Source organism: Halichoeres trimaculatus, unplaced genomic scaffold, assembly GCF_033239565.1.
Source record: "Halichoeres trimaculatus isolate MK-OKI-2021-1 unplaced genomic scaffold, fHalTri1.1 fHalTri1_scaffold_18, whole genome shotgun sequence".
In the NCBI taxonomy this organism is placed as follows: Eukaryota; Metazoa; Chordata; class Actinopteri; order Labriformes; family Labridae; genus Halichoeres; species Halichoeres trimaculatus.
In genome coordinates, this window is record NW_027437196.1 from 5,880,405 (window position 1) to 5,908,103 (window position 27,699).

At 38.8% G+C, this 27,699-nt stretch overlaps 1 protein-coding gene across 1 annotated transcript in view; it reads right to left on the reverse strand.

The window, feature by feature from the left end:
• Positions 1-9,520: 9,520 nt before the first annotated feature.
• Positions 9,521-27,699, reverse strand: part of LOC141807704 (sodium channel protein type 5 subunit alpha-like) — a 244,433-nt gene continuing 226,254 nt past the window's right edge. Inside the window, exons 28-32 of the mRNA XM_074693871.1 lie at positions 21,174-21,227; positions 20,916-21,053; positions 20,726-20,830; positions 20,360-20,630; positions 9,521-15,615 (exon numbers count right to left, since the gene is read on the reverse strand). Coding sequence (XP_074549972.1) covers positions 14,306-15,615; positions 20,360-20,630; positions 20,726-20,830; positions 20,916-21,053; positions 21,174-21,227 — 1,878 coding nt within the window. The 3' untranslated portion in view covers positions 9,521-14,305. The remainder of the gene's footprint in view (positions 15,616-20,359; positions 20,631-20,725; positions 20,831-20,915; positions 21,054-21,173; positions 21,228-27,699) is intronic.

Here is a 27,699-nt window from a genome sequence, read left to right on the forward strand (position 1 = left end):
CGAGTGCTCGTTCCGGAAGAATCCGAGAGTTACCGAGTGCTTGTCCAGCAGGGGGCAGCAAAGGTCCATCGATACATGAGTGGGCATACATAGAGACTGTTTTTTTTATTTTTTTATTTTTTTTTTATTTTAAGTCTCTTTCTTTTTACTCCTTTTTTTGTTAACTTTTACTCATTTTTCACCATCCTCCTTTTTAATCGCCTCTTGTCGTATTTACTGTTTTTCTTCTCTTATTTTTAAATCATTTTCTGGTGATCAAGACAAGATGATACTGATGAAGATGGGTGCAATTTATGTAGAATTTCAGGTTTGCTTCAGAAGGTTTATGTGAATGTTATCTGTGTGTGTGTGTGTGTCTGTGTGTGTGTGTGTGTGTGTGTGTGTGTGTGTGTGTGTGTGTGTGTGTGTGTGTGTGTGTGTGTGTGTTATCAGTGAACGTCAGCCGGCTCCCTGCTTTGTTTTTAGGTCACTTTTACGCCGACTCTCCTTAAATCAGTCTGAAAGCAGCTCTGCTCTCTAAAATAGAAACAATTAGTGCGGGCTTGACATTCAACTCTTTCTCTCTTTCATCTCCTTCCTTTCTTTCTTTCTCACTTCTTTTCTTCCCTTCCAACTTTTTTTGTCCTTCCAGGTGTGTTTCTCTGTCCTGAGAAGTACTGTCTCTGTGCCCTCAACTTTCAGGCCAACAGCTTTATGACCCAACCTCCAGTTTATCCCCTTTGTGGCACTCTGTTGTTATCTGACCTGTACTCTGAAAAAGGAGGACTCATATGGAGATTCTACAACCAGTGATTGCAAAATTACAAGGCCAGACGTCAGCCAAAAGAAAAAAATAAAACAAAACAACAAACAAACATTAAAATGTTGACATTGTTGTAGGTGAAACAAATGTGGGCCAGAAGAAGTAATGGAAACAAAAAAATATATGTATAAAAAACAAAACATACTTAATTGCCAGAAAAGTATCACCCATTAAAGGAAAAAGGAAAAACATAAAGCAGTGATAATAAATAAAAACATGAAAACAAATTAAAGAAAAAATGGAGTAAATGAAATTAAAACAGCAATTAAAAAAAAAAAGTTGGAAGCAAAACAACATAAAAGACATAAGAGAGGTGAGGACCTTTTAAAAAGTTGAGAAAGTAAGGAAAAAAATGTTGATACATTAAAAATAAATGTGAAAAGTAAATTACAGGTATAAAATAATTCAAGACAATAAGGAAAAACAAGTACCATAAAATAATTAAAATAAAGTAAATTAAGATAATAAAAGTAAAAATAACAGTCAATTAATAAATACAGAACCAAATTAAGAAAGTTAAGGAAAACTGGAAAGAAAAAAAATATACATATATATATATATAGACAGGTAAATTGATCAGTCATTTAAATACAATTAAAAATGTAAAAAGAGGCATAAAAGGAGGAAAAATATAAAGAAATAACATAATTGCATAAAGATATTAATCTAAAAGCAGTTTGAAAATTATAGATTTAAAAGACAGTTTGATTTGTGAGGGTTCATTAATCATAATTTGAGCAGAAATAAAAAAACAACTAATAACATAAAAAAGTTAGAGCAAAACAACCTCAAAGATAAAAAAAATATATCAAATGAAAGACATAAATAATTAAAATTAAGCATTTTTTTTCAATTTACAACACTAATTTAGAAATAAAAAGAAAGGATTTATACAAGATATTTCAAAAGAATTTAAAATGTTTGTAGAAATAGCTTTGTGATGTTTCATTTTTTGATCTGAAGTCACATGGTGCACCCACTTCCTGTTTAACATCACAGCAGGACCGTGCAGCTGTCCCCTCTCTGCTGGGCTGCCAGGTTTGATACCAACGCACAGATACCAAAAGGACAACTCACTGTGTGTGTGTGTGTGTGTGTGTGTGTGTGTGTGTGTGTGTGTGTGTGTGTGTGTGTGTGTGTGTGTGTGTGTGTGTGTGTGTGTGTGTGTGTGTGTGTGTGTGTGATATCCCTCTGGAGAGTGAGGTCAGGGAACACACTCATCTTTTCCCGTCGACTGTCACGGGACCTCATCAACACCTCGCTGCCATGGTGAGAGGACACACACACTCACACATATACACATACATACATGGGCATACACATACTAACATACACACGCACACACACACACACACACACACACACACACACACACACACACACACACACACACACACACACACACACACACACACACACACACACAGAAGCACAAACCCAAACAACCAGTGGAAAGGTCTCTCATGGGAATCCCGAGCTCTGTGGAAAGATGAAGAGGTCAAAAAAGAAGAAGATGAAGCTTAATGTTGTTTGTCTCTTAAACAACAACTACACAAACCTTCACTGTGGCTCGTGTGTGTGTGTGTGTGTGTGTGTGTGTGTGTGTGTGTGTGTGTGTGTGTGTGTGTTCCATGACTAAGCCCATAAAGAAACAAATGTCATCACATGCAAGCTCCTTTATGCTGCGTCAGCAACGCTCCTGCATGTACTTTGTATGTGTCTGCCCTGTGTATGTGTGTGTGTGTGTGTGTGTGTGTGTGTGTGTGTGTGTGTGTGTGTGTGTGTGTGTGTGTGGCAGCGGTGTCACTCTTTGATCCTAATAAGCAGAGAGCGCTGCAGTCAGAATGAATACACACAGGAGGAGAAATAGGAAGAGGAGGATGGAGGGGGAATAATGGAGAAGTAAAGGAAGCGAGGCAGAAAGTGGACGAAGACAAAGATCACATGTGATAACTTCCAGATAAAAACAGAACAAATGCTGTAAAAAAAATAAAAATGTTGCTCTCTTTTTCTCCTAATGAATGCTTTAATCCATATGCTGACCTTAAAGGGATATTACTTTTTTTTTTCAGTAGAGTTGTATGAGTTAATTGTCACTGGACGACGGACAGGTAACCTGTATTTAGTAGTGTTTGTGAATGTAAAATCCTGACCTAAAACGAGCTGTTTGGATTTTGGGGATTTCCTTTTTTGATCAATCAGTAGCAAGTCTGACCTAGTTTGGTCCACCGGAGCAGATACCCCCGAACCCCCTCCCCGCCCACTCCCCTCCCAACAGCGGGGAGGAGAATGCCAAAGTTGAAGAGCCATCGCTGCTCTGTTTTTGGCTGTAAACAGCCACATAGTCCCATGTTCAAGCTTCCCATCTCAGAAGAAGACAAAACTAAGTGACTAAAGTTCATTTATCAAGGAAATGTTCCAGCTACACTCAGTAAAACTGTGCATGTGTGTGCTAGTCACTTCACGGCCGACTGCTTTTCCAACTTTGGACAGTCCAACAGAGGGCTAACGAATAGACTGGTCCTGAATCCAGGCGCATTACCAACCATCCTCCAACAAACCTGGGACCCTGGAAATGTGAGTATTTAAATGCTGTGTGCTGTGGAGCAGATGTAAGAGCTTTTCCTTAGTGTCCCCCCTGTCTCTGTGTTAGCTTCAGGATGCTAACTTTAGCTGCAGTTAGCCTGTTGTTTTAGCCTGTGATGTTACAGTAAATAAGCTTTGCTGTTTTCTAAACATTGTGCACTCAGAGCTCGTGGCGCCGCTCTCAGTGACGCTGAAGAGCGGGGCGGTATCAGTGGTGGCTCATTTACATATGAAGGCCACGCCCACTAAATCAGAGCGTTCTGAACAGAGGGGCTATGAGAGCCTGGAAACAATGCTGCTGTGCTTGATTTATTGGCTTTTTGGACCAAAACATGTTACTACCATTTTATAAAGACATCAATGATCCATATTAAACTGCAGAAAAGGAGCAGAATATGGGACCTTTAAATTAATGTGTCACTGCTCAAGCATCTGGCAGAAATAGGAGGCTTGCAAATCTGATGCTAAGGGCTCTGACTTTCCAGATCAAAACTGAGTGGATCCAGTGTGAGCTGACACAAAGGCTTTAACAGACACCTACTGTATGATCCGGTGCCATGATGGCAGCAGTTTTTATCCATCCAGCAGAAAAAGTATGCAAACACACACACACACACACACACACACACACAGACACACATACACACTTTTAATTTGTTCCTGTTAAGCCTCGAGCTCCCAGCCCCACTGGGAGAGAAACACCCTCAAACCCACGGGAGGAGCTGACCCTGTGTAAGGTGAAGTGTGTTATGATCATGTTCGTGTGTGTGTCTGTGTGTCTGTGACTGCAAGAACCAAAATTCTAAGAATTAATAATTTTGAAGTGGACATGGCACACATGATGCAACAGAACAAAATGACTTTACCAAACACTCAGATGAAAAGAAAAATGTTAATGTAGGCCTGCTCCTAGAAAAGTTTTTATATGGCAAAAACAAAAGCACAAAAAACATAAACAAAACAAAAAAATAAATAACAATAAATAAACTAATTAATTCTACAATTCTACAGTTTCATTTAACATACACACCCAAGAATTTAGAATGGAAAAAAAACCTTAGTGTGAAAAAGTGCTTCAAGTTATCTGGCCGCAGGTGCTGTCATCTAATGCCAGAAGGAGCACATTTTTATGTTTATTTTTTTAAATTTTGAAAAAGTATGAATATTATATTAAATTTAATTATAAACAAAAATAGTAAGACTTTTAACATAAGGGGCAAAGAAAAGGGCAACAAAGCTGGAAAATTAAACCAGTGCAGAGAAACTGCAGTTCCTTGAGTGTCCACTAGAGGTTGTCTCCAAAAGTAAAGTAGCTTTCATAGAGCTTTATGTATTAGTTTCTGACTGTAGAGCTGAAATAAACACATTTACAGACTGGAACAAAATAAATAAAAATAAATAAATAAATAATACGCTAAATTTATTATCTTACTGTTGAAATGAATAAACATGAATGTGGTGTTTCCCCAGACATTAGAGGTCAGCTCCACAGTTTGACTCTAGGTTGAAGTTATTAAAGCCTTCCTATGATTTTTAAACCTCAGTGAGAGTGAATCCAAGACTATAAATCTATTTTAGAGTACTTTCCCTTTAAGAGAGTAGAGTTTTGGCAGACAGACAGATGGGGAAGCTCCATTTAACATATGCTGAGGAACACAGGCACCCCCTCTGCTGTGTCTGTTTGAATGTGAGTGTGTGTGTGTGTGTGTGTGTGGTTACATAATCAAGTAAACAAGTCGCACAAACAAACACACTTTTCACTCTGTTCAGCGCTTTGCTCAAGGGCATCGAAGTAGTTCAGAAAGGACGGTCTGTGTGTGTTGGTCCGATGAGACCGTCAGTGAGGTTACTGATATTCAATCGACTGAGAATAAATCATATCCTTCAATCATGCGTTTAGAATTTGAGGATATCTGAAAAATTGAGGTGGACTCAATAGATTACATAATATGTTAGCCGGTTTTAAAACTTAAAGAGGGGGTATTCTGCTTCCACAGATTTTCAAATGTGGGTATAAAGCAACAGTGCTGGATTGAACTAAACATGCAGATTTTCAAACATACTTGTAGGTTGTATAAATCCCTAAATCTGTCACTAAACTGATCAAAACACCCTGTTTTAAAAACAGCACAAGATCTTAATGAGATCTATATGAGACTTGCTGTAATTATGATGTCATCACATAAGGATCCCCTAATTGGTTCATGACATATTGGGGAGGCGGGCCTCAATCACTGTAGTTCTGTCCTTGACAGAGCTCCAGGGAGCTGGCCAATCAGAGGGATGGGGGTTTGTGGGCATGGGGAGCCTTAAAGAGACAGCAGCAAAAACAGAGACTAAAATAAGGGTTTCTGAAACACAAGAAAGATTTTTTTTTTTTTTTTAGCTTTTTGTCAAGTTTTTTTTGTACAAGAGGGACAAATTAAAGCCTATAAAATCCTCAAATTATAATAAAAAATGATACCCCCTCTTTAAGTCCCACTGTCTGTTTGCCTAATCTTTAAAAAAAACGTTAAAAAAAATCATAAGAAAAACAAAATTAGACAATTATATTTTATTTTATTAAGCCCTTTTTCAGTACAGCACTCCTGAGTGCTCCTCAAAATATTCCAGGTGGGCGATAAACAGATAAACTTTCAACTCGACTTCATCCTGCTTGTTAAATCTCTGGGAGGAGTCAAGGTGAGCTGATGTGAAAAGCAGCAGATTAAACTCAGAGAAATTTTGATCATAACCTAATTTTTCTGTGGGATTAATTCAGCTTTCAACCAAAAACGATGAAACTGTTTCCTAAAAATCAGAGGGAGCTGGGGAAATAAAGCAGAAGGGACACGAAAAGGACGAGAGCAGCACAACAGACACGATTTTTCAGGTGTCAGCCTCAATCTGCTCCAACACACACAGAGTCAGTGAGTATAACATCAGGAGTTCAGCTTTGTGACACAAGTGGACAGCGTTGGCAAAGACACCCTGTGTCGTTGGAGGGATGAGATTACAGGGAGACGGGTGCAGATGAGCGTGTTAAAGGTCCCATATTCTGCCCCTCTGTTCAGAATGCTCTGATTTAGTGGGCGTGGCCTGCATATGTAAATGAGCCACCGTTGATACCGCCACACTCTTCCACGTCACTGAGAGCTGCGCCATATAACCATGACTACCGAGCTCCAAGTGCACAATGTTTAGAAAACAGCGAAGCTCATTTACCGTAACATTGCAGGCTAAAACAACAGGTTAACCACAGCTAAAGTTAGCATCCTGAAGCTAACACAGAGACAGGGGGGACACTGAGGAAAAGCTCTCACATCTGCTCCACAGCACACAGCATTTAAAATACTCACATTTCCAGGGTCCCAGGTTTGTTGGAGGATGGTTGGTAATGCGCCTGGATTCAGGACCAGTCTATTCGCTAGCCCTCTGTTGTACTGTCCAAAGGTGGAAAAGCAGTCGGCCGTGAAGTGACTAGCACACACATGCACAGTTTTACTGAGTGTAGCTGGCACATTTCCTTGATAAATGAACTCAAGCCACTTAGTCTGTCTTCTTCTGAGGGAAAAAAAGGGAATCGCTGACGTCGGCAAATCCCTAAAATCCAAACAGCTCATTTTAGGTCAGGATTTTACATTCACAAGCACTACTAAATACAGGTTTTGTCATTAAATATCACATTTTGTGGGCTGGGAGGAAAGCCAAAGACCCTCAAATTTCACTAAAAGACTTAATAAAGTGATTTTTGCATAATATGGGACCTTTAAAATGAGGTTCTGTAAAATCTGTGAGGAAAAAATACCAACAAACCAAAAATAAAACCATCACAACAGGTTCAGTATTAAATTTTTTTCTTGTTTATTACAGGAGGCTTTTGTTTTATATACAGAGACATGTATTTGCAAAATACTAAAAAGTATTTCAACTCAAAGTACTAAAAAGTATATATATATTTATATATATTCATATAATATTGTCGTAATTATTATTATTGTCTCTAAAACACCAAAGTGGGGTCACTGAGGCACAGCTTTCGCCTCCTTTACACCGAGGTTTCACCGGCGAGAGTACCGCTGAGGTCAGAGGAAAACCTTGTAACTTGTGTGTTTCTGAAACTGACATCAAAAATCTGGAAATGTTTAAAATGTTGTTAAAACAATTTGAACTGTAGACCCACTCAACCTCTCATTTCTCCTTGTTTATTCTTGAGTTAAATCTTTGGAGTTACAAGGTTTTCTCCCTCCAACATCTAAACCATCTTTTTACAGCAAAAATCAATAATAATGCTTGCATCAAGAAACCTCTTATCTCCAACATAACGTGTCCTGACCACATGTATTTACGATGAGCTGTCAGCAGACGTGTTTCATCCCAAAGTCGACACAAACAACGAGAGAATGTTTCTAATTCCATCGGGAACAAAGTCGACTCATGAGGCGTCAGGAGGGGAAGTGTTCGACAATGTCCCCCCTCCCTTCCTGAAAAAGGCAACTTTCTCGAGATATGAGGTTTCCGGGGGACTGATATGAAGCCGGATACCTGGCAAAACCAGTTTGACAACCGTTGTGAAACCAGTTTTCGGTGTAAACGGGGCGACGGTGATTTAAGCAGTGAGAGGATGCCTGGAAAAACCAAATCAATGACGACGAAAAAGTCAAAACATCATTGTTATTATTCTCCTCGTACTGTAAATAAGATACAGCATCACTCACTGCCTGTTTACATAACTGTTGTATTGCATTTATCACACAGTTAATAGAACAATAGTAATAATAATGAACAATGAAACCACTTGTTTTCTGTGCATTTCCTCCATGTTGGTACGTCGATGTTTGTTGTTTTGTTTCAGAGATGACAAAGCAGCTTTTGGTTTTAAAACAGGGAAAAGAAGGCAGGAAGGAGCAGAGATTCTCAGTCTGAGTTTGTGTTTTAAACACCCCTCCAGTCTTACAATGGACTCTTCCAAAACCCCTTGGTAGCACCACATGGACTAACCACTAGCTCAGAGAAAAAGCGACCAATGCCTGGTAAAAATATGGTTTCTAGCTCCAAATTCTCATGAAAGTGAAGGAGGAAAAATGACAGATTTTGTTCAATCTTTTGCAGCTGTTTTTACACACATTTGGGGATGCTTTTGAAGATTTAAAAGAGTTTTACCAACATGAGTCTGAGGTTCAAATTCACTCTTTTTTTGCATACTGACTGTATATAAAGATGGACGACAACTCCCCTTGTTGCAGAAACGTGACGCCAAAATATGGCTGCCATCTTTCACTGGTGGGACAATTTTATTGACACCCTCCTGCTTACCCAACACATTTAACTCCTCAGGTAACACAAACATTCTTGTGAGCCTCGTTTATCAAACAGCTGTCAGTCAAGACATTGTACCTGTTAGCATCTAATGCTAAACTTCCCAAAAAAAAGAACACTGTAACATAATTCAGCATGATTAAAGCTAACAATAATGACAAAAAACTATGATTGAAAAATATTTATTTGATGTTCAATTTGATATTTTAGTCCCACCCATGTGCCATCCGTTGATATGGATATCACAAAAATAAAAAAAAAATCATATATATATATATATATATATATATATATATATATATATATATATATATATATATATATATATAATTTTATTTTTCATAGGTTAAAATATATATTGAAAATAAATTAAAATAATTAATTGAGAGTACATATTTAAAAAGTTCCTGTTTTTCTGCAAATTTGAGTGAATTTGAACCTCTTTGACAGTTTCAAAATTTAACCCTTTCAAACACTTTTTTTTAAATAAAACAAAGTACTATTTTTTGATGTTACTAGTAATTTGCAAGGATTTCCAAATTAGAGTTTTTTCTTTTTTTTTTGATAGACACAACTATTGAAGCATCTTTTAAAATGGATATTATGCACCTCTTTCATGCAGAAATATTATACATTTAAAACTCCTGTGAGGCTTTTTTTTTTTTTAGCTCACTATGAAGCCGACTTAAATTAATACTGATGCTTATTTTCGTTTTTTATATGGTTACTTTCAGTTGTTGGAACCATAGGTGTGTGTGTGTGTGTGTGTGTGTGTGTGTGTGTGTGTGTGTGTGTGTGTGTGTGTGTGTGTGTGTGTGTGTGTGTGGGGGGGGGGGGGGGGCTGGGTAGGTTCCAGATCAAACTATGAATTTAATCTGCTTTTTATTTCCACAGTTCCACAGCAAAAGTTGACCATCAAATTACGCTGGACAAAACTGGTGATGCTTTGTCCACAAGAGGCGCCAAAATTGACCAAATACCAAAAGTTCCTCACAGGAGCTTTAATGTGCAAATAAAAGAATGAATTCTCCAACATGTTTTCAGATGGAAAGCATTGGTATACGTTCTTGAATTTGAGTTCTGAAGTTTCCCAGACAAATTAAAGCAAAGAGATGACATCAAAGACATTTTGTGACAGAGCATGAATCTGACTCTTCAACCAACAGAAAAACATCAGATAAACTGGCAACTACAGATTTTTTTTTTTCAGAACAGTCGCCAAGTCTTTGTCGAAATGTTTTTTGGGTAACAACCAACAATGCGTGATGTCTTTTTCAGTGGACAAGGGATTAATTGTGATTTTTCCCCAAATATAAAAATTCAACATGGGGCACTTTCACCACCTCAACTGCTAGGAAATTCACCTGCAAAAGTTTTCTGGACTAAAGGGATTTCTAAGATATTCCTGAGCTGCATGTCCATTTAGAATTTGACAAATATCTTGTTCACTCACTGTCCAGTGGGTGGCAGTGTATGGGATGACTTACTAATGTCTACTGGAGTGGCTGATGAGCTACCAGACCATCAAAACCAGCGACCTGTGAGAGGCAAGGGTTAAAAAGTGAAGAACCAAACCAGCCAATCAGATCTCTGTGCTGTTTTGTGCAACTACGTACAAGGAAGAGTCCCATCAGTGATGGAGGGGGTCTGCGCACCTCTTTCAGTATCAAAAAGCATAAAGCCAGTTCATCCATCAACCAACCAAATCACTCAGTCAACCTGGCCATTTATCAATCAACCAATCAAGCACGTTATCAATCAACCAATGGGAAAGCATGGCTTGGAGTGTTAGGGTTCGTATGTAGCAGGCACACTCTGGGTCTATTGCTACTGAAAACAGCCCTTCAGCACAACTGCAACCTGAAATACGCCTCGCAGCAGAGTTCAGCAGTGTCTTAAGTATTGACCTAGTGTATATGGTTTTCTATTCTCATAGAATCTAGTAGAAATAGAGTCCAGACGGTGCCAGTAGAGTTGTTTTTTATTTTTTGTCTTTTCTAAATGAGTCTAGTAAAGCGTTTAGTAAAGATCCCTCGGGTGAGCACGACAACAGAGACAAAGAGAGAGGTTGTTTGAAATATTGAGATAAAGCAGACTGAACGAACGCTGTACACTTTGACACTTCATCTCGATAAAAACAAGCGGCGACACTTCTTCACAGCTGCTTTGTGCCACTGTATTCACCTCTGTTCCTGCCCTACGCCATAACACTGCCGGGGCCACATCAAGGAAACTATCAGATTCAGTCTCCAAGTGTTTTTTTTAACGTTTTCAGGTTCTTACAGTGAGAAAAAGCTCCCGCGAAGTCAAGAGTCCCCACTTAAAAGGTTTTAGCAAACAGTTATTGCTCGACGCAGTTTTTTTTTTGTTTCATTTCTCTGTGCAAAATGGATAGAGAGGCGTCTCCATCGGCCTCCAGGACGCAGCGAAAATGTGCAAAAGTAAAAAAGAAATAACAATCTCAGTGTAAATAAAGCAACGAAGCAAGTCAATAAATAAATAAATAAATAAATTAGGAAAAAGTTTCACTTCAAAAGATTTTCAGCTGTACTTTTGTATCTGCTAGGCTTCAGGTTACGCCGACACATTCTGTGTTTCTCATTTAAAAGTTATGACAGGTCATAATTTGAAGTGAAACAGAAATCAAAGCAGAAATAAAAAGCAAACGTCCTCGGTTGTCGCACCAGTGTTCTGGAAATTCCTACTCAGTGTGACACCACAGACCATCAACTTCAGCGATGTTTACACCAACAAAGTCAACACAAACATTCATTATTATTATCTAAGAAGCTTAAATTTGGACGGTGTCACCCAACAATTGGAGATTTCACCAAAAAAAAAAGGAAATTTTTACTTTTTTTGAAAAATCTGCATCATTTAGTTCACCCTCCTTGATTCTTTCTACCTTTAATTGCAGTTAAACCAGCGTGACTCGCTGAGGTTAATGTTATAGTATTTGTCTTTAACAGTGAAACTAAGACTCCAAAGCTAAAACTGAACACTGGTAGTAGATGTCAACAGCTAACGATCTGAGCTAACAGGTCGTCAATCGTGGCTCTGGTCAGTCTCATGAAAGTTGAAGAAAACACGAGTTTTTGTTTCCATTTTGGACACAAGATTGCAAAATTGTCACATCCTTCTCTTATCGACTATAAATCCTTTACAAAAGACCAAAATCAGCTGAAACTCCAGTAAAACTTATCTCATAAACAGGCCTTTCTACAAAGCTAGCTAAGCTTTGGTCTAATTCAGGAGGTTGGGGCAAAAACTTTGAGGCTCCATCAGACGAACTAGAGTGACCTCAAAAACCAGTTGATTTCCAGAACACTGATGATCGACTGAATCCTAAATAACAAAGATAAGCACGAGCGGAGAAAAGACAAAACTGGCTGGATGTTGATGTGCTGAGCTGATTGTCTCACTCCGGTCTGGGCTGATCCACACGTCATGGATCTAAAACCTGTTGAAGTCTGGGACTTCAGTTTGAGATCTCGTGTGTGTCGGATCAAACTCAGACCAGACGGAAAGATAACGACAGAAGGTGATTTGTCAGAAAAGTCAGCAATGGGGTGAAAGCATGGACAAAAAGTAACTGCTGCATCCACTTTTTCACTTTTGGCTGCTTCTCATTTCGGCTCCTTACTTTTGTTTTTGCTTTCAAATATAAAAATGCTCATAAAGTATAAAAAAGTATTAAAAATTAAGTACAGTAAAGTTCATACACCAAAATTAGAATACTGGCAAAAAAAAGAAAACTAATAATAATAATAAAAAAAAAAAAAACATGTACCGCTAACCAAGACTTAATCAGAACCAAATGTGGAAAGACTTTTGGAGACTGGATCTTGTTCTTTTGTAAATAAAGAAATTTTAATCTAGTTTAACATACAATTAAATTCAAAATAAAAGAGGACAGGATTTTTTTTTTCAACATCTTTTAAATAAAATCATATTTTGTATGTGTTTTAAATTAAATGTCACTTTAAAATGGGACAAAATGTGATCCCATAGGCTGTACTGAAGTTAAAATACCTTGCTGACAGACGTTCAGAAACATCTGGGGCTCATGCTAAAACGTTACCTCTGTGTTGTATATTTACGGAGATAAGTAGCAACGTTTACCAGTATTAGCATTTGATAACTACACTCTGAATATAAGATGTCCATACTATTTTAGATTCAATCCAAGAAAAAAATTCCCTTATATTCAAGCCATTACGGTAAGAGAAGTGTTTCCAACTAAAGCGAATGTGCTTTGACATGTTTGATGAAATTCCTCTATCCCTCATTAAAAAGGTAACTAAATTGAGTCTTTTTGACAGTTATGATATGAATACAGCAGCATTATTAGATGGGGGACCAAGTATGTTGGTTTTATTTGTACAAAAAGGAAGTATATTAGTAGTTACTTAAAGCTATTTCAAATCAGAACACTTTGTTCTTGCAAAGTCCAACACCAAGAAAACTGACGCCAAAGACATTTATCGTCACTTTTATAAATAATGCAGCAGGAAGACGAATCTTTTGTCCAAGCTTGTTCGTAAAGCAACAAATCTGAGCCAAATTTGGACTTGGAGACAAATCACCCACTGGCCAAATCAGTGGTAAGGATGGGGATGTTGCCACCAGGGAAGGAGCACGCTTAAAAAGCCTGGGACTGTTTAGAAAACCTCATTGTGCACTCGTTTGTGTCAAAACTAAATGAATCCCAGGTCCTTTTCCTCGTGTCTTTGTCCAGGCGTGATAAAGTGACAGCACATGCAAACCCAAGAGTGAAAAGCCGCAGACTAAAGCAGATGAAGTTTTCGGGTTTTTGAGTTTTTTCTCCCGCACCGCTCGCTTTCCTCTCATCGCTCACAACGTGGTAGTTCAGCCACTTTCTCTACGCTAGTGCCGCTCCGACGTCGAAAGAGAGAGACTGCTTATTTTTCTTCAACTTACTCTAAAAAATATAAAAAATAGTAATAATCGTACCGCTATTAAAAGACTGTCAACATCGACAAAGTTATACTTTTACTACGAAAACATTTGTTTAAATCACGTTGTCGTTATTTCCCTCCTCTCTCCAGTCTCAGTCGGAAAGCTGTCGACTGTTATTGTGTCGAGAAACACCACCAGGAACACCGCACTCTTACAGCCAGGCGTACTCTGAGAATATTGATCAACTGTGGGAAGGCACAAACCCCCCAGGCCAATAAATGATGGATAAATCTGATATAGTTGTCCTGATCCCTCTGACCCACCATAGCCGAGGTCAGAGGTCTGTCAGTGTCGTGAACCCTCTGCTCCATCTGTGACTCTGACAAAGGCAGAGTTGACTCGACTCATGGGGTTCCCCTCTGTTATTGCAGTTTTTCTGCTTCCCTTTCAAGAAACTCCAAAAATGCTGTTGAGCAAAGTCCAGGAATCTCTACAGGGAAGAGGAAACGACATTAAAGGTAGTACATATCCTGCATTTCCTGCTCCTTGACTTGACGTCTCCTGCGGTTCCTCCCTCATAGCTCTCAGCGTTCCTCAGCGTTCCTCAGCTATGGTACATTCAGTAAACAAAAGAACAAACAGGCTTAACCCAAAACAAGGACATCCTCATTTGTTAAATTTTTTGCTTTTTGGTTCCCGCTATGGTACAGCCCCCTGCTGTCCGTCAGGGCCGACCAGTGACGGTGATTGTTTGCTCGGTTCGCTGCCTGCCGTCTCTACAGTTACTGTTTCTGTCTTAACTGCGAGCGGGTGAAAGATCTCCGATGTGGCTCGAGTGACGCTGTCATAAGACGGCGGGGACGAGGTGGAGGAAATTGTCTCAGAGCGCTCCATCCCTATCAAGCTGGAACCGTAGTTTTCCCTCATCATGGCAGCGATCAGCCCTTCTTTCTCTGGTGCATCCTCTATTGATGCTCCCTCACCGCCACCGTCGTCCCCTTCTGCGCCAACGTGCCGAGGCGTGGTGATCTGGCGGTACAAGTAGGAAGCAGCCTTCATTTGCCGTCTGACCAGGTGTCTGCGGTAGCACCTTTGGATCACTGTGGCAGAGACTTCTTCCTGTTTCCGCCTCAGAGTTGTTGTGATCGGCTCGTAGGAGATCTTGGACGGGTTGGCCATCATGAACTTTTCCTCCATCTGCTGCTTCAGAGCGTCCATCTCACCTGACTCTCCCAGGACTCGCTTCGTGAAGGCGAAGAGGATGTCCAAGCAGTGGATCTTGTCCCCGCTGACCATGGGCAGGTCCATGGAGATCAGTTTGATCTTATTGGGCTTGGCAATGCGAAGCGGCTCTGACAGTGAGTCCGCAAAGTCTGAAAGTTTGGCGTACTCGATAAACTGCGTAGCTTCGGGGTCAAACTTCTCCCAAACCTCGTAGAACATCTCAAAGTCATCCTCGCTTAGCGGCTCCGTACTCTCCTCTGTGGCCACGCTGAAGTTCTCCAGGATGATAGCGATGTACATGTTCACTACAATGAGGAAGGAGATAATGATGTAGGTTACAAAGAAGGTGATCCCCACTGACGGGTTCCCACAGTTCCCCCGTACAGTTGTTCCCGTGTGGGGGATGTTGGGGTTGCACTCCTCAGGGGAGTTGTTGAGGATGGGACTGAGCAAACTGTCCCAGCCTGCCGAGGTGGTGATCTGGAACAAGCAGATCATACTGTTCCCAAATGTCTCAAAGTTGAACATGTCGTCGATGCCTGCCTGCCGTTTCACGTAGGCGAAGTTGGCCATGCCGAATATGGCGTAGATGAACATGACCAGGAAGAGGAGGAGCCCGATGTTGAAGAGAGCAGGGAGCGACATCATGAGGGCAAACAGTAACGTCCGGATGCCCTTGGCGCCCCTGATGAGACGCAGAATGCGCCCAATGCGAGCCAGACGGATCACTCTGAAGAGCGTGGGCGACACAAAGTACTTCTCGATGATGTCGGCAAGGACGATACCTGAGGAAGAGAAGAAACAAACTTTGTCAGATTGACTGGCAACACAATAGGCAACACGTGTGTGAGCTTTGTACGAATCAAAGAACAATATGTCTTGCATACTGCAGGGGTTCAATGTCTTTCACCAGATTAGCAAGTTTTTAAGCTAACGTCCACTACATCTATGTTCTATCATCCCTCTTCCATCAACAGGACTGAAGTTTCCCTTTCTGAATCTACAGTTTAGACACCACAATGATGATCGTCTCCTCATCCCTCTGACATGTGGACTCCAGGCAGAGATTTCTATTCTACTACTTCATCAGTGTCTGACTTCCTGTCTTTCCTGTCAAGTGTTCAACTGACAGGTTATTGACAAATGTGGCTCTATTTAAAGGAAAATAAACAGGCTTTTCAACTGTATAAAATGCATTACCAAAAAGCATTAAAGAAATAATCTACTGACACAAATTTCCTTAATTTTTGTGCTGGGTATATTATTTCATGTCATCATCCTGCACTCTCAACCAGGGGTCTGCAACCTTTACTTTCATGTGAGCCATTTTATCTCAGCTCACCTGGATTAAAGTCATTCAGGAGCCACAAAATCTTCTTAATTTTCACACGCGGATTATAGAGTTTATAAATATCTATTAAAATATTTCTTATAACATTATCAAATTTGAAATAGAACAGTCATATAAACAAGCAGCAGTTTATATTTATATTTCTATTTTTTTAATTGAAAAAGTGATGTTGGTTGTTTTTTTCTTTATTTTTGATATATCTGTAACATTAAAAAAAAATCTAAAATTAAAAAAATTTGCAAACGTTTGCAAAAATTTAAGAAATTAAAAATTCTACCAAAATTCAGAAAAGAAAAATCACAAATATGCATTTATTTATAAAAATGAAATCAAATTAATTTACAAAAATGGGTGAAAGAAATAAAGATTAAAAATTAGAAAAATTTTGAAATTTGAGAAACTGTTTTTTATAGAATTTTTAACAATTAAAAGAAAATTAAAAAATCAAAGTTGTTCAAAAATAATTAAAAAAATATATAATAAAAATCTCCAAAATTACATTTTTTATTTTTTTTTTTAATTTGCAAAGATTTTGAACATTCTATACATTTGCAAAAGTTTAAACAATCCTTGAATTTAAAAATTTTGCAAAATCTGAAATTTTTGAAAGAATACTTGAATTTAATAATATATTTTGATAATATTGCTCAACTTGTAAATTTTTTAATTTGCATTATAAATTTTTTTGTATATGTAAGTCAGCATTTTGACAGTTAAATGAATCCATCCACAAAGAATTAAAATATGTATTTTCTTCCAGATTAGTCTTTTTGTAGATGTAGTTATCTTACCAGGGCTGTAAAACTTGAGGTTAGCCACGGGTGCATGGAAAGTTGGTGGGCTGTTGATGTTGTAGGAGGTGAAGTAGAGCGGTGGCAGGCTTTATTGACAGATGTGATGAATATTTAGTTTAACAAAATGTTAACGCAGGATTTTATTTAGTGTCAGTGTCTTTAATCATCAATACCCTCTAGAAGAAAACAAAAAATCTTTATTTCAGTAAAAAGCTACAAGGAGCCACTGCAAAGGAGTCAAAGAGTCACATGAGGCTCCAGAGCCGCAGGTTGAAGACCCATGCTCTCCCTGCTCCATCTTTCAGTTGTTACGCCTGAAATCGATCAGCCGGAGACTACCACTGGATCAAGATTTCCTTGTGTTGAGGACATTCTGTTGAGTTGCGTCATCTAAAAGCTCTCTGTTTGGATATCTGGGTCTTTATGTGGCAGCTCGGCTGTGATTACAACCTGAGAAATTGGTTCTGGAGGGCTGAGCTGTCTCTCCCCTTCAACAGCAAGTCAAACACCGTAATTCATCCGTCTTTTCCTTGTTATCCCGGAATGATAAAGTCAAAGAGGAGCTGGCCTGTCATCACCAGACCCCCTCCGCATCTGACCACACAAACACACACACACAAACACACATGAACACACATGAACACACACACCTCTATCTTTCACACGTCTCCCTGCGCTGAGTTATGGCTGATGGAAGGGATGAGCAGGGGGGAGTCGAGAGGGAATCACCATCGCATCGTACATCAACTCAACTACCCCCCTGTCCTGACATCTCTCACACACACACACACGCACACACACGGGCACACACACACACAGCTGATGTAACAGGTCAATCATGTTTGATTTGTCTCCAGGGACCGCCCTCTGGCAGCTCTGATTGCTGCTGTTACCTTCACCTCCCCCCGACAGCCTCGTCTGAGCGCGTGCACACACAACACACACATACACAGGCACACACTTAATTACACACACACACATAAGCTTGTCACAACACTGATAGCTAAATTACCTGCTTAGGTTGCTCTGTGCTGCCTCAGAAGACTGTTCCGTCATGTGTGTGACGTGTGTGTGTGTGTGTGTGTGTGTGTGTGTATGACCACACAGGACCTTGGTGTAGGGAAAACATCAAGGCCACCCGGATGGTCAGTTCCTTGACGGATAGGTGTCAGGCAGACAACACACACACTCAGAACACACACATCCAGCGCAGACCTTATCCTTCATATTTAGACGCACAGATTTGTGATGTTTTCTCCTGAAATGCGTCGACAAACAGAATTATCTCATCTCTTCAGTCCATCGGCTGCTGTGTCCTGAATGACGCATCCTCAGCGTGCACTGGGCTGTGAATCACAACCCGTCAAATGAACACTGTGACACCACGTAACAACACCCAGGGTGTGTGTGCCGCACCTCAGAGAGAGAAAGAGCATCAAATGCCCTCACGTGGATAAAAAATGCTGAGTATGTTGGTCTAAGAGTTTTTAACCCGTGAGGTGAGCGATGTGAGCAGGTAGGATGAAAGACGACAGGATAAGACGTCCAAAAACACATCACACACATGTAGAGAGAATAAAGAGGTATCACTTTGTCTACAGGGGGCGCCATGTTTCACACAAACAGGAAGTCCCTAACATGAGCTCTACAGGAAAGTATTTACAGTGGATACGTATGGAACCCCAAAAGATAAACAATTAAATAAGTAAAAACAACAATTTTGAAATATATACGCCATTTTGATAAATAACAGAAAAAATATATAATATGGGCATTAAATTGTAAAATGTGGCATAACATTATTCTTTACGATCAAAATATTATGATTAGATATTTATCTATTTAAATTTTAAACAATTTCATTATTTTTTTAAAGTATTTTTTTTTTTTTTAAAAGTATATTATTATTAAATATTTATATATTTAAATCTTTAACGAAAAAATTTAATTTTAATTATTTTTCAAGCTTTAATCAATATATAAAAGTACAAAAGCTTTTTTTAAAAATAAATATAATAACAAGGCCTTTGTGGAAAATGATAATGTGTATTAGAAATTGACTTTGTAAAATTATTATAATTATTATTTTTATTTTATAAAAGCTTGAAAAATAAATTAAAAAAGTCATTTCAAAAAGTATAAAATTGTTCGAATAATTGTTTGAAAAAATTTAATTATATTCATTCAATATTACAGATTAACAAAACATATTTCACAATAATATTGCTGTTTTTTTTTACAATTTAATGGCCATATTTTATATTTGCCTGTAATTTATCAAAATGGTTTCTTTTTCCAAATGTTTTTTTTTTAATTTTATCATTAATCTCTTGGTGTTTCATAGATATAAACAACTTTTTGTGATGTAAAAGAAAATCAGACCAAGTTTTCAGAACTTTTTCCGCCTTTAATGTGACCCATGACCTAAACAACCCCACTGAAAAACAAACTCAAATCTAAAATAATGTAGTTGTATAAGTGTGCACACCTTTAAACTAATACTTTGTGGAAACACCTTTTGGTTTCATCATAGTTTTTCTTTTCCCAACTTCATTTTTCTTCAAGTGAAACTATTATTTTGATTTGGATGTTTGCTTTGGGTGGTTGTCATGCTGCAAGATGAACTTGATCTTTTGTTTATTTGGCAGAAACCTGAATGTTTGCATGGGCTGGGATTTGTGCCACTAGAAAACAAAATAGGGTCACTTCACTGAAATTTGAAAACATGATGTAAAATTAAATTTGATGTTTTGAAATTGTGTTAAATGTACTTGAAAACTCAACTCTCTTGATAGCTTAATTCCAAAAATACAAAATTCAGTTTTAGTTTTACAATTTGATCTCAAATCAGTTTGGCACAACCATTACCTAAGAGAGAGTGATCTAGCACAGTGTAGATCCGTGCTGAGGTGAGTTAAAATGAATGAAACACAGATATCAGAAAAAAGAAAAAGAAAACAGAAAAAAATCCAAGATGGCAGCGCACAGATGTAGCTCTCCGGCGGCCAGCAGCGATTTTATCAATAAAGAGACTTTTTCCCAAACTGAACTTCTAAATGTCAGACTAGGCCTCACTACTGTTACTCTCGAAGAATTCGGCTTATTCCCCCGGACATTACTCACTCTGCTGAACGCAAAACTGGATCTTTAAAGACTGGACGAAACAACAACAAACAACAAACTGAGCGCCCCCTCTCTTCTCCCTAGTTTGCTGCTTTATCTGCTGTCCTGTCCTTTCAAAATAAAGGCGTAAAAGCAGGAATGTACAATATACAGATAATATATGGAAAGTTTTGGTAAAAATGGTTGAAGATAATTTTTTATTGGAAACATTTTCAACATCTGAATGCCATCTAAAGATCTGGAGCTGCTGTTGACACTCACCAACGATGGAGAGGATGACGACCACAAAGTCGAAGATGTTCCAGCCGACAGTGAAGAAGTAGCATCGCAGGGCCATGATCTTGATGAGGCACTCGATGGTGAAGACGACGATGAAGGCTAGGTTGATTTTGTTCAGGATCTTCTCCATCTGAGGCGACTGCTCGTCCGTCTCCACCATCATGGTGATCATGTTGAAGAGGATCAGGACCATGATGATGATGTCGAACGCCTGCTTCCCCACCAGGTCGAAGAAGAAGCCCTGCAGAGAGTTCTGGAGAGACGGACATGTGAAACTTTAATAAATCAACTGAAAACTGGGACTTTCTCTAGCCCTAAAGACTCATCAGTATGTGTTGTTTTTGGTACCAGAGGTCTGGGGATCGGCTTCTGAGGTTTTTTGGATCCCAGCTTCTTCATGGCGTTGTAGTATTTCTTCTGCTCCTCGGTCATGAAGATGTCCTGCCCCCCTAAGTAAACACACCCAGGACAGACTCTGTTATTTTCACGGCTGTTTTACTCAGAAATTATGATTATCATTGTTTCCTGTGGTACTTATCTTTCTTTTCTGCTGGTTAAAGTTGTCGATGATGACACCGATGAAGAGATTAAGGGTGAAGAAGGAGCCGAAGATGATGAAGATGACAAAGTAGAGGTACATGTACAGGTTGATCTCTTTGATGGGCTGTTCCTCCACCTGACGGAAACACAAACAGATGAACTGTGCCCCTCCTGCTTTTGCTCTCCATACAGATGGTTTTCCTGCATATTAAGCTTTTTAAAACTTTCAGTCAATCACAGATCCTCTCAAACTTACGGATCTCGAGTCCACCGCTGCGTACATGATCTCCATCCAGCCCTTGAATGTCGCCTTGGGGAGAAAAGAAAGAATCAGGTTATGATGATAAATGTCTTCACAGAGTTTCACATCCGTTAAATTTCCAGTTAGAGCTCGTAATCTTTTACAGCGTGCCCCCTCTCATTCACATCCCACAGACCATAATAATAACAGGTGTTAGGTAACCAGTGGCGACAAGCTGATTTCAGGGCTGAGTGACGGACGGCACTCGCCCACACAAACTAAAGAATCCTTTTCTTCACATATTTTCTCCTTTTCTCTCGTCGTTAACCCTGTATCGTTCTAATAATCTTAATTTCATGTCGCCACCCACGTGAGGAAGGACGTCCATAAAAGGACGTGTCGATCATTCATTGAGAAAAAGAGTGTCGGTGTTTCCATGGTGCTCTGACTCTCTCCGTCTCTGTGTGTCTTCTAATTTTCTGCTAAAATGAGAAGGCTGCACTGAGATCCCTTTTGTTCAGATATTCACTCGAGTGCAGGAAATGTGCAGGTCGTCATCGTGGTTACAGGGAAACTCAGAACACACCTGACACACAAAGAGAAAAACAGGAAATGGGGGCTTTGAGTTCATCTGGAGCTTTCACTTAAAGGTTGGAGAAATGAGTTTGATCCAGTACAAAAGAATTAAAAAGCCAGAATTGGCCAAACTTAATTAATTTGAAATCTATGGTAAAAAAAAAAAAAAAAAATCACTGCTGCAGGATGGAGGCACCAGCTTCAGCAGTTTGAGACCTTTTAGTTTTTCAGGCGCAAAAATAACACCAAAAAATTTGCAGCGAACAATAAAAGTGATCAATGACTGATCCTCCAAAAATATTTACACTTTTTGAAAAGTTTTTCAGCTTCTCAGTTTTTTTGCATTGTTTTTATGGGATAGATTTTTATCTATTTATAATGCAGACAGTGATGAAGACTATGCTTTAAGTGATGAAGAGGAAGTTGGAGATGATTTCAGATAAAGCCAAAAAAGATAAAAGTGAGTCTAAAAATGACGAGGACGATCCTGTAAGTGATGAAGAGGATGCTGAAGGAAAAAAAAGCTGTTCAGGATGATGCTATGAATAATGAAGATGAAGATGATGCAGACAAGGATGATGAAGACGATGCTGTAAATAATGAAGATGGTGCAAAAAGCGATTAAGTTGATGCAGAATGTGGGAAAGACGATGACTGTACTGATGAAGACGATGTTGCGAATGATAAAAATGATGTTGAAACATGATAATAATGTAAAGATTAGAGAAAGAGAAAGTGAACAGGATGATGCAAAAGTTGTCAAGATGCTGTAAGAGATGATGAAGATGATGCAGAAAGATATAAAGATGACGAATAAGGTGATGAAGAAGATGTAAGGAAGGCTGCAGATGATGTTAAAGATGATGAACATAACCCAGATAGTGATAAGGATGATGAAGAAAGTAATGAAGATGACACAGAAAGTGACCAGGATGACGTTGGAGATGATGAAGATGCTGCAGAAAGTAATAAGAAGATGAGGAAAATGAAGAAGATGATGCAGAAAGTGATAAAGATTATGTAAAAAGTGATAAAGATGCTGCTTCAAATGATGGAGATGATGTAGAAAGTGATGAAGATGATGCTAGATATGATGAAGATGCTGCAAAAAGTAATGCAGAGGATGAAGAGAATGAAGAAGATGATGCAGAAAGTGATAAAGATGATGTAGAAAGTGATGGAGATGCTGCTCCAAATGATGGAGATGATGTAGAAAGTGATGATGAAGATGATGCTAGAGACGATGAAGATGCTGCAGAGCGTAATGAAGAGGATGAGGAAAATGATGAAGATGATGCAGAAAGTAATACGTTTACAGAAAAAGTGATGATGATGTAAGGGATTACTAAGACGGCCCAGGAAATGATGAAGATGATGTTAGGGGTAATCGATATGACCCAGATAGTGATGATGCAGAAAGTGATGAATATGCTGAGAAAGTAATGAAGACGACACAGAAAGTGACGAGGATAATGTCAGAGATGATGAAGATGCTGCAGAAAGTAATGAAGAGGATGAAGAAAATGATGAAGATGATGCAGAAAGTGATAAAGATGATGTAGAAAGTGATGGAGATACTGCTTCAAATGATGGAGATGATGTGGAAAGTGATGAAGATGATGCTAGAGATGATGAAGATGCTGCTTTAAATTATGAAGATGATGTAAAAAGTGATGAGGACGATGTTAGAGATGATGAAGATGCTGCAGAAAGTGATAGAGTTGATGTAGAAAGTGATGAAGATGCTGCTGCAAACAATGTACATGATGCAGAAAGGGACCAGGATGATGCTAGACATGATGAAGATGCTGCAGAAAGTATTGAAAAAGAGGCAGAAGGTGATGAAGAAGATCTAGAAAGTGATGAAGATGCTGCTTTAAAATGATGGAGATGATATAGAAAGTGAGGAAGATGATGCTAGAGATGAGTGTGATGCTGCAAAAAGTAATGAAGAAGATGCAGAAAGTGACAAGGATGATGTTAGAGATGATAAGGATGCTGCATAAAATAATGGAGAAGATGAGAAAAATTATGAAGATGCTGCTTCAAATGATGGAGATGATGTAGAAAGTGATGAGGATGATGTTAGAGATGATGAAGATGCATAAAGTGATGAAAAAGATGCAGAAAGTGATACAGATTATGTAGAAAGTGATGAAGATGCTGCTTCATACGATGGAGATAACGCAGAAGATTGAAGATGATGCTGTAACCGATGAAGATGGTGTCAGAATTGATGAAGATGACACTAAAAGTAATGGAATGATATAGATGATGCTGTAAATGATGGTGACAATAAAGGAAGCTAAGATTTTGCTGCAAGTGATGAAGACAGTGCCTAATGTGGTTAAGGTTGTGCTGTAAATGATAAACATGATGAAGATGATTCAGAAAATGATTCGTTTCATGAAGGTCACATTCTGCCAAAAAAACTGACATGACTTGCATTTTTCTAGAGATAATTTTAATCCAAATGTATAAATTGTTAAAAATTTCATAGTTTTTTTAATTTAGTTTCTTTTTTTAAATCTTTTGGTGTTTTTAGTTTTCTGAGTTTTCTTCTTTATGATTTTTTAATCACGGACCATCCGATCAGACGTAACAAACTGTCTTCTGATCCTGACACACAGCTCTGTTCACTCCGTCTGGTAGTTTTCTTTTTTGCAGTGTGCAGCTATTTCCAGATGCTAATGGAAGGGTTGCCCCGCCAACCATTGCCATGCCAACCAGTCAAACACAGAGAGCTGCTGAGCGACTCACTGCCACGGGAACCGCTCTCTGACAGCCATTATGTTCTCAGCTGCAGAGGCTGAAGGAGCAGCATGCTTTTAAAAACTTCAGAGTGGTTTTCTCACTGCTGATGCTCTCGTTTATTCCTTAGATTCAGTCCTGCTCTTCCTTCTGCTCTCTTTTCTCTGTATTTCCTCCCTCAGGTTGGTGCAGACAGGGATGAAACCCTGACTTCTGTATCAGTCTTCATTAGATCAATTAACAATTAATCATAAATCATCTGGATCAGAAGCATGATTGATCAGTCTTTTCCGACACATGCAGCAGCTGTCCACCAGAGGGTAATCCAGATGTTTTGGGTTCACTTCACAGCTGATGTCCTGCTCCTTCGCTTCCTTTCCCTCCATTGTAATAATTTCTCCTTCTGTCTTTCCATTTGTTCTTTCCATTAAACCTTTATTTTCTTACTCTACTTTTTCTCTCACTCCCCTTCCATCTCTCCATTTCCCTCCCACTTGGCTGGAGTCGCTCTAAAAATAAAAGCCTCTCAGACGCTGATTGATTGGAGGCTCTCAGGACTCCCGTGGTGGGCGGCAGAGAGCGCGAAAGGAAAGGGAGAAAGGCGGGAAACGAATGCTCGGAGGAAGGGAAGTATAAAGTGATGGAGAGATGGAAAGAGGGGGACGCATTGGAGGAAAGGCGGCTGTAATTTACTTTTTTCATGTTGTGTTCATTATAGAGAGACGAGGAGGGAGAGAAGAAAAAGGAGGAGGATTAAATGATAAGAAGAGGGAGAAAAGTGGGGAAGGAAAAAAAACTGATAATTTACGTTATTGTTCAATTACTGTATTCACATTGAAGTAACTTTACTTAAATAAAAGTTAAAACACCTTTATTGTGATGTTTTAGTTTTGAGTTTTTTCTTCATGTCATGTGATGTCACACACTTAAGGCCCCGCCTCCTGGTGGGCAAAGAAAGGCTTTCCTACTGCTGAGAGCTACGTGAAAATTACTGCCCTCTGCTGCTAACTATGAGCTTTAAATAACTCAAGTAAAAAAGTTCCCGGAAGAACGACGAGCCTTGTTTCTTTTTCTAAAGGAAGGAAATCCAGTGAGGAGGAGATTGAGGATTTATGCTAACAGACGCTAACAGTTCTGAGGTCTTTTAGCGAAGACTCCGTAAATGTTAAGTTAAAGTAAACACTGAAAATTTGCCATATACTCAGTTATGTTATGCCTGTTTACATCCTTCTGTGATGGTTTAGAGTAAGTAAACTGATATAAACCACTCCAGCATTACTTGTTGATGCCGATAGCAAACTAGCTAACCTTAGCTTGGATATAAAAAATGCCTTTTTTCAAAAGCGGACACTTTTATCCTGGCATTCTGCTGATAAAGTGGTCTCAATAAACAATTACTTAATCAATTACATTTTTTTGTGTTTTTCCTGAAAGTAAGAGGCTCAAAACACCCATCGTTGTTTCTTCCTGTTCGTCCACCATGTTTGTTTACATTGAAGTCATGTTTTACTGCATGAGATTTGAAATATTAAAGGGGCTGTAAGTCTCCCTTCTAGATGTATGCCCGATCATAATCCACACTTTAAAATGAGACTGTCAGCACCAATGGGTTTTTTCAAAATACTACTAAGTAACTTCTCAATTGGGTACCGCAAGACTGGATTGATTTACAGCACATACAGCAAGTTTCTATGACAACACCACTCAGGCTGACCAGGTTTAGTAGAGAAGTGAGATCTGTGTTTTCTCGGCTGAAAAAAAATTCTGTGATTAATTTTGTAGTGATGGTGGACACTGGTGCCTAACTGTCAGACAGAAAAAGGACAGAAGAGCAGAAGAAAGATGAACAGGGGAGAGATAGAGAACATGCTAAAGGCTAACACAGGGGCTAATCTGTTAGTGCTAATGTTGATTCCAACCCACAGTCAGCAGTTATTCTGCAGTGGTCTGTTCAAACTTGAGAGTCTATCAATAAAATGAAGAGTGAGGTTTCATATGGATGATGGCTACCAGACTACTGCATGAACTGATGGTTTGCTTGTTGACACATTGGCCTACGGATCCTTCGTAGCATGTGGCTGCTAGTAGCGCTACATATAGTCAGCTACTGATGTATGGTACAAAATTATAATGTTTGCTTGTTGTCACACTTCAAACAACAGCGCTATGTAACTGTACTGATGAATACCTTACCTTGCCGCGTTGTATCTGGTAAAAAGTTTAGTAGAGCAAAGAAATTTGTTACAAAACAAACCCACGCCTGGTTAAAAGTCACATTAGTATACAGCGTTCATGAGACTCCAGGCCAGAAGGTGGCGAGGCCATCCAATCAAAAACAGATCCTCCTCTTAGCAAATTTTAAGTGTGAAGAAGCTGATACTCTGCTGAAGAATGAGCCAGTGTGTGCTCTCTAAATCTGTGAAGATTTAAAGAGTCATGCAATGAGTGTCAGCCTTTAGTGATGTCCATCTTCAAGCCATACTCATCAGGGTTTCCCTGTCTTTAGTAAGTAAAGACTTTTAAATGTGAAGGCTTGACAGTGAACTTGAGGAATGGATGGTTTTTATCCTTTAGCATGAATGATTTCCCCCAGCTTAGCTTCGTTGATTGAAAAAATTCTTGCTCTATTGGCCTCACTGATTTGACAATACATTTATCCATCTGTGTTTTTTAAAGGTTTCATCCTGGCAGCAGCGTAAAGGTAAGAACTCATGTTAGTAAGGTAGCAGTTACTTAAAGTGACTGAAATGATGTAGTGGATGCTGCACTGGAAAAACTGGAATCTTATCAAGTGTTTTTTGTCTTATTTTCAGCAGAAAATGTCTTTTTAGACTTGATTTGAGTCACATTCACCCAACCAGAACAGAAAAATGTCTTGTTTCAATTTTTTTAAAGACAAAAATAAGGTCTTAATTAATTGAAACAAGAAAAAAAAATCTTCCAATTGGAATAAGAGTAAAGTTACTTGTATTAAGACATTATTCTAGTTTCAAGCAATTTTTATTGTTTTGTCTTGTTTCAACAAAGAGAGAACAATGAGATGAAACTAGAGAAAAAGAAGACTCCCTGAAGCAGCATCAGTAATATTAATGCGGCCTTACCAGGAAATTAATGTAAACATGTTCATCAAATCATTCATTTTTTTATTTAGCACTGTGTTTGAAGGTTTTGAGTGTCTTAAACCTTAAATTTCTTTCCTACGTCAGTCTTTTAG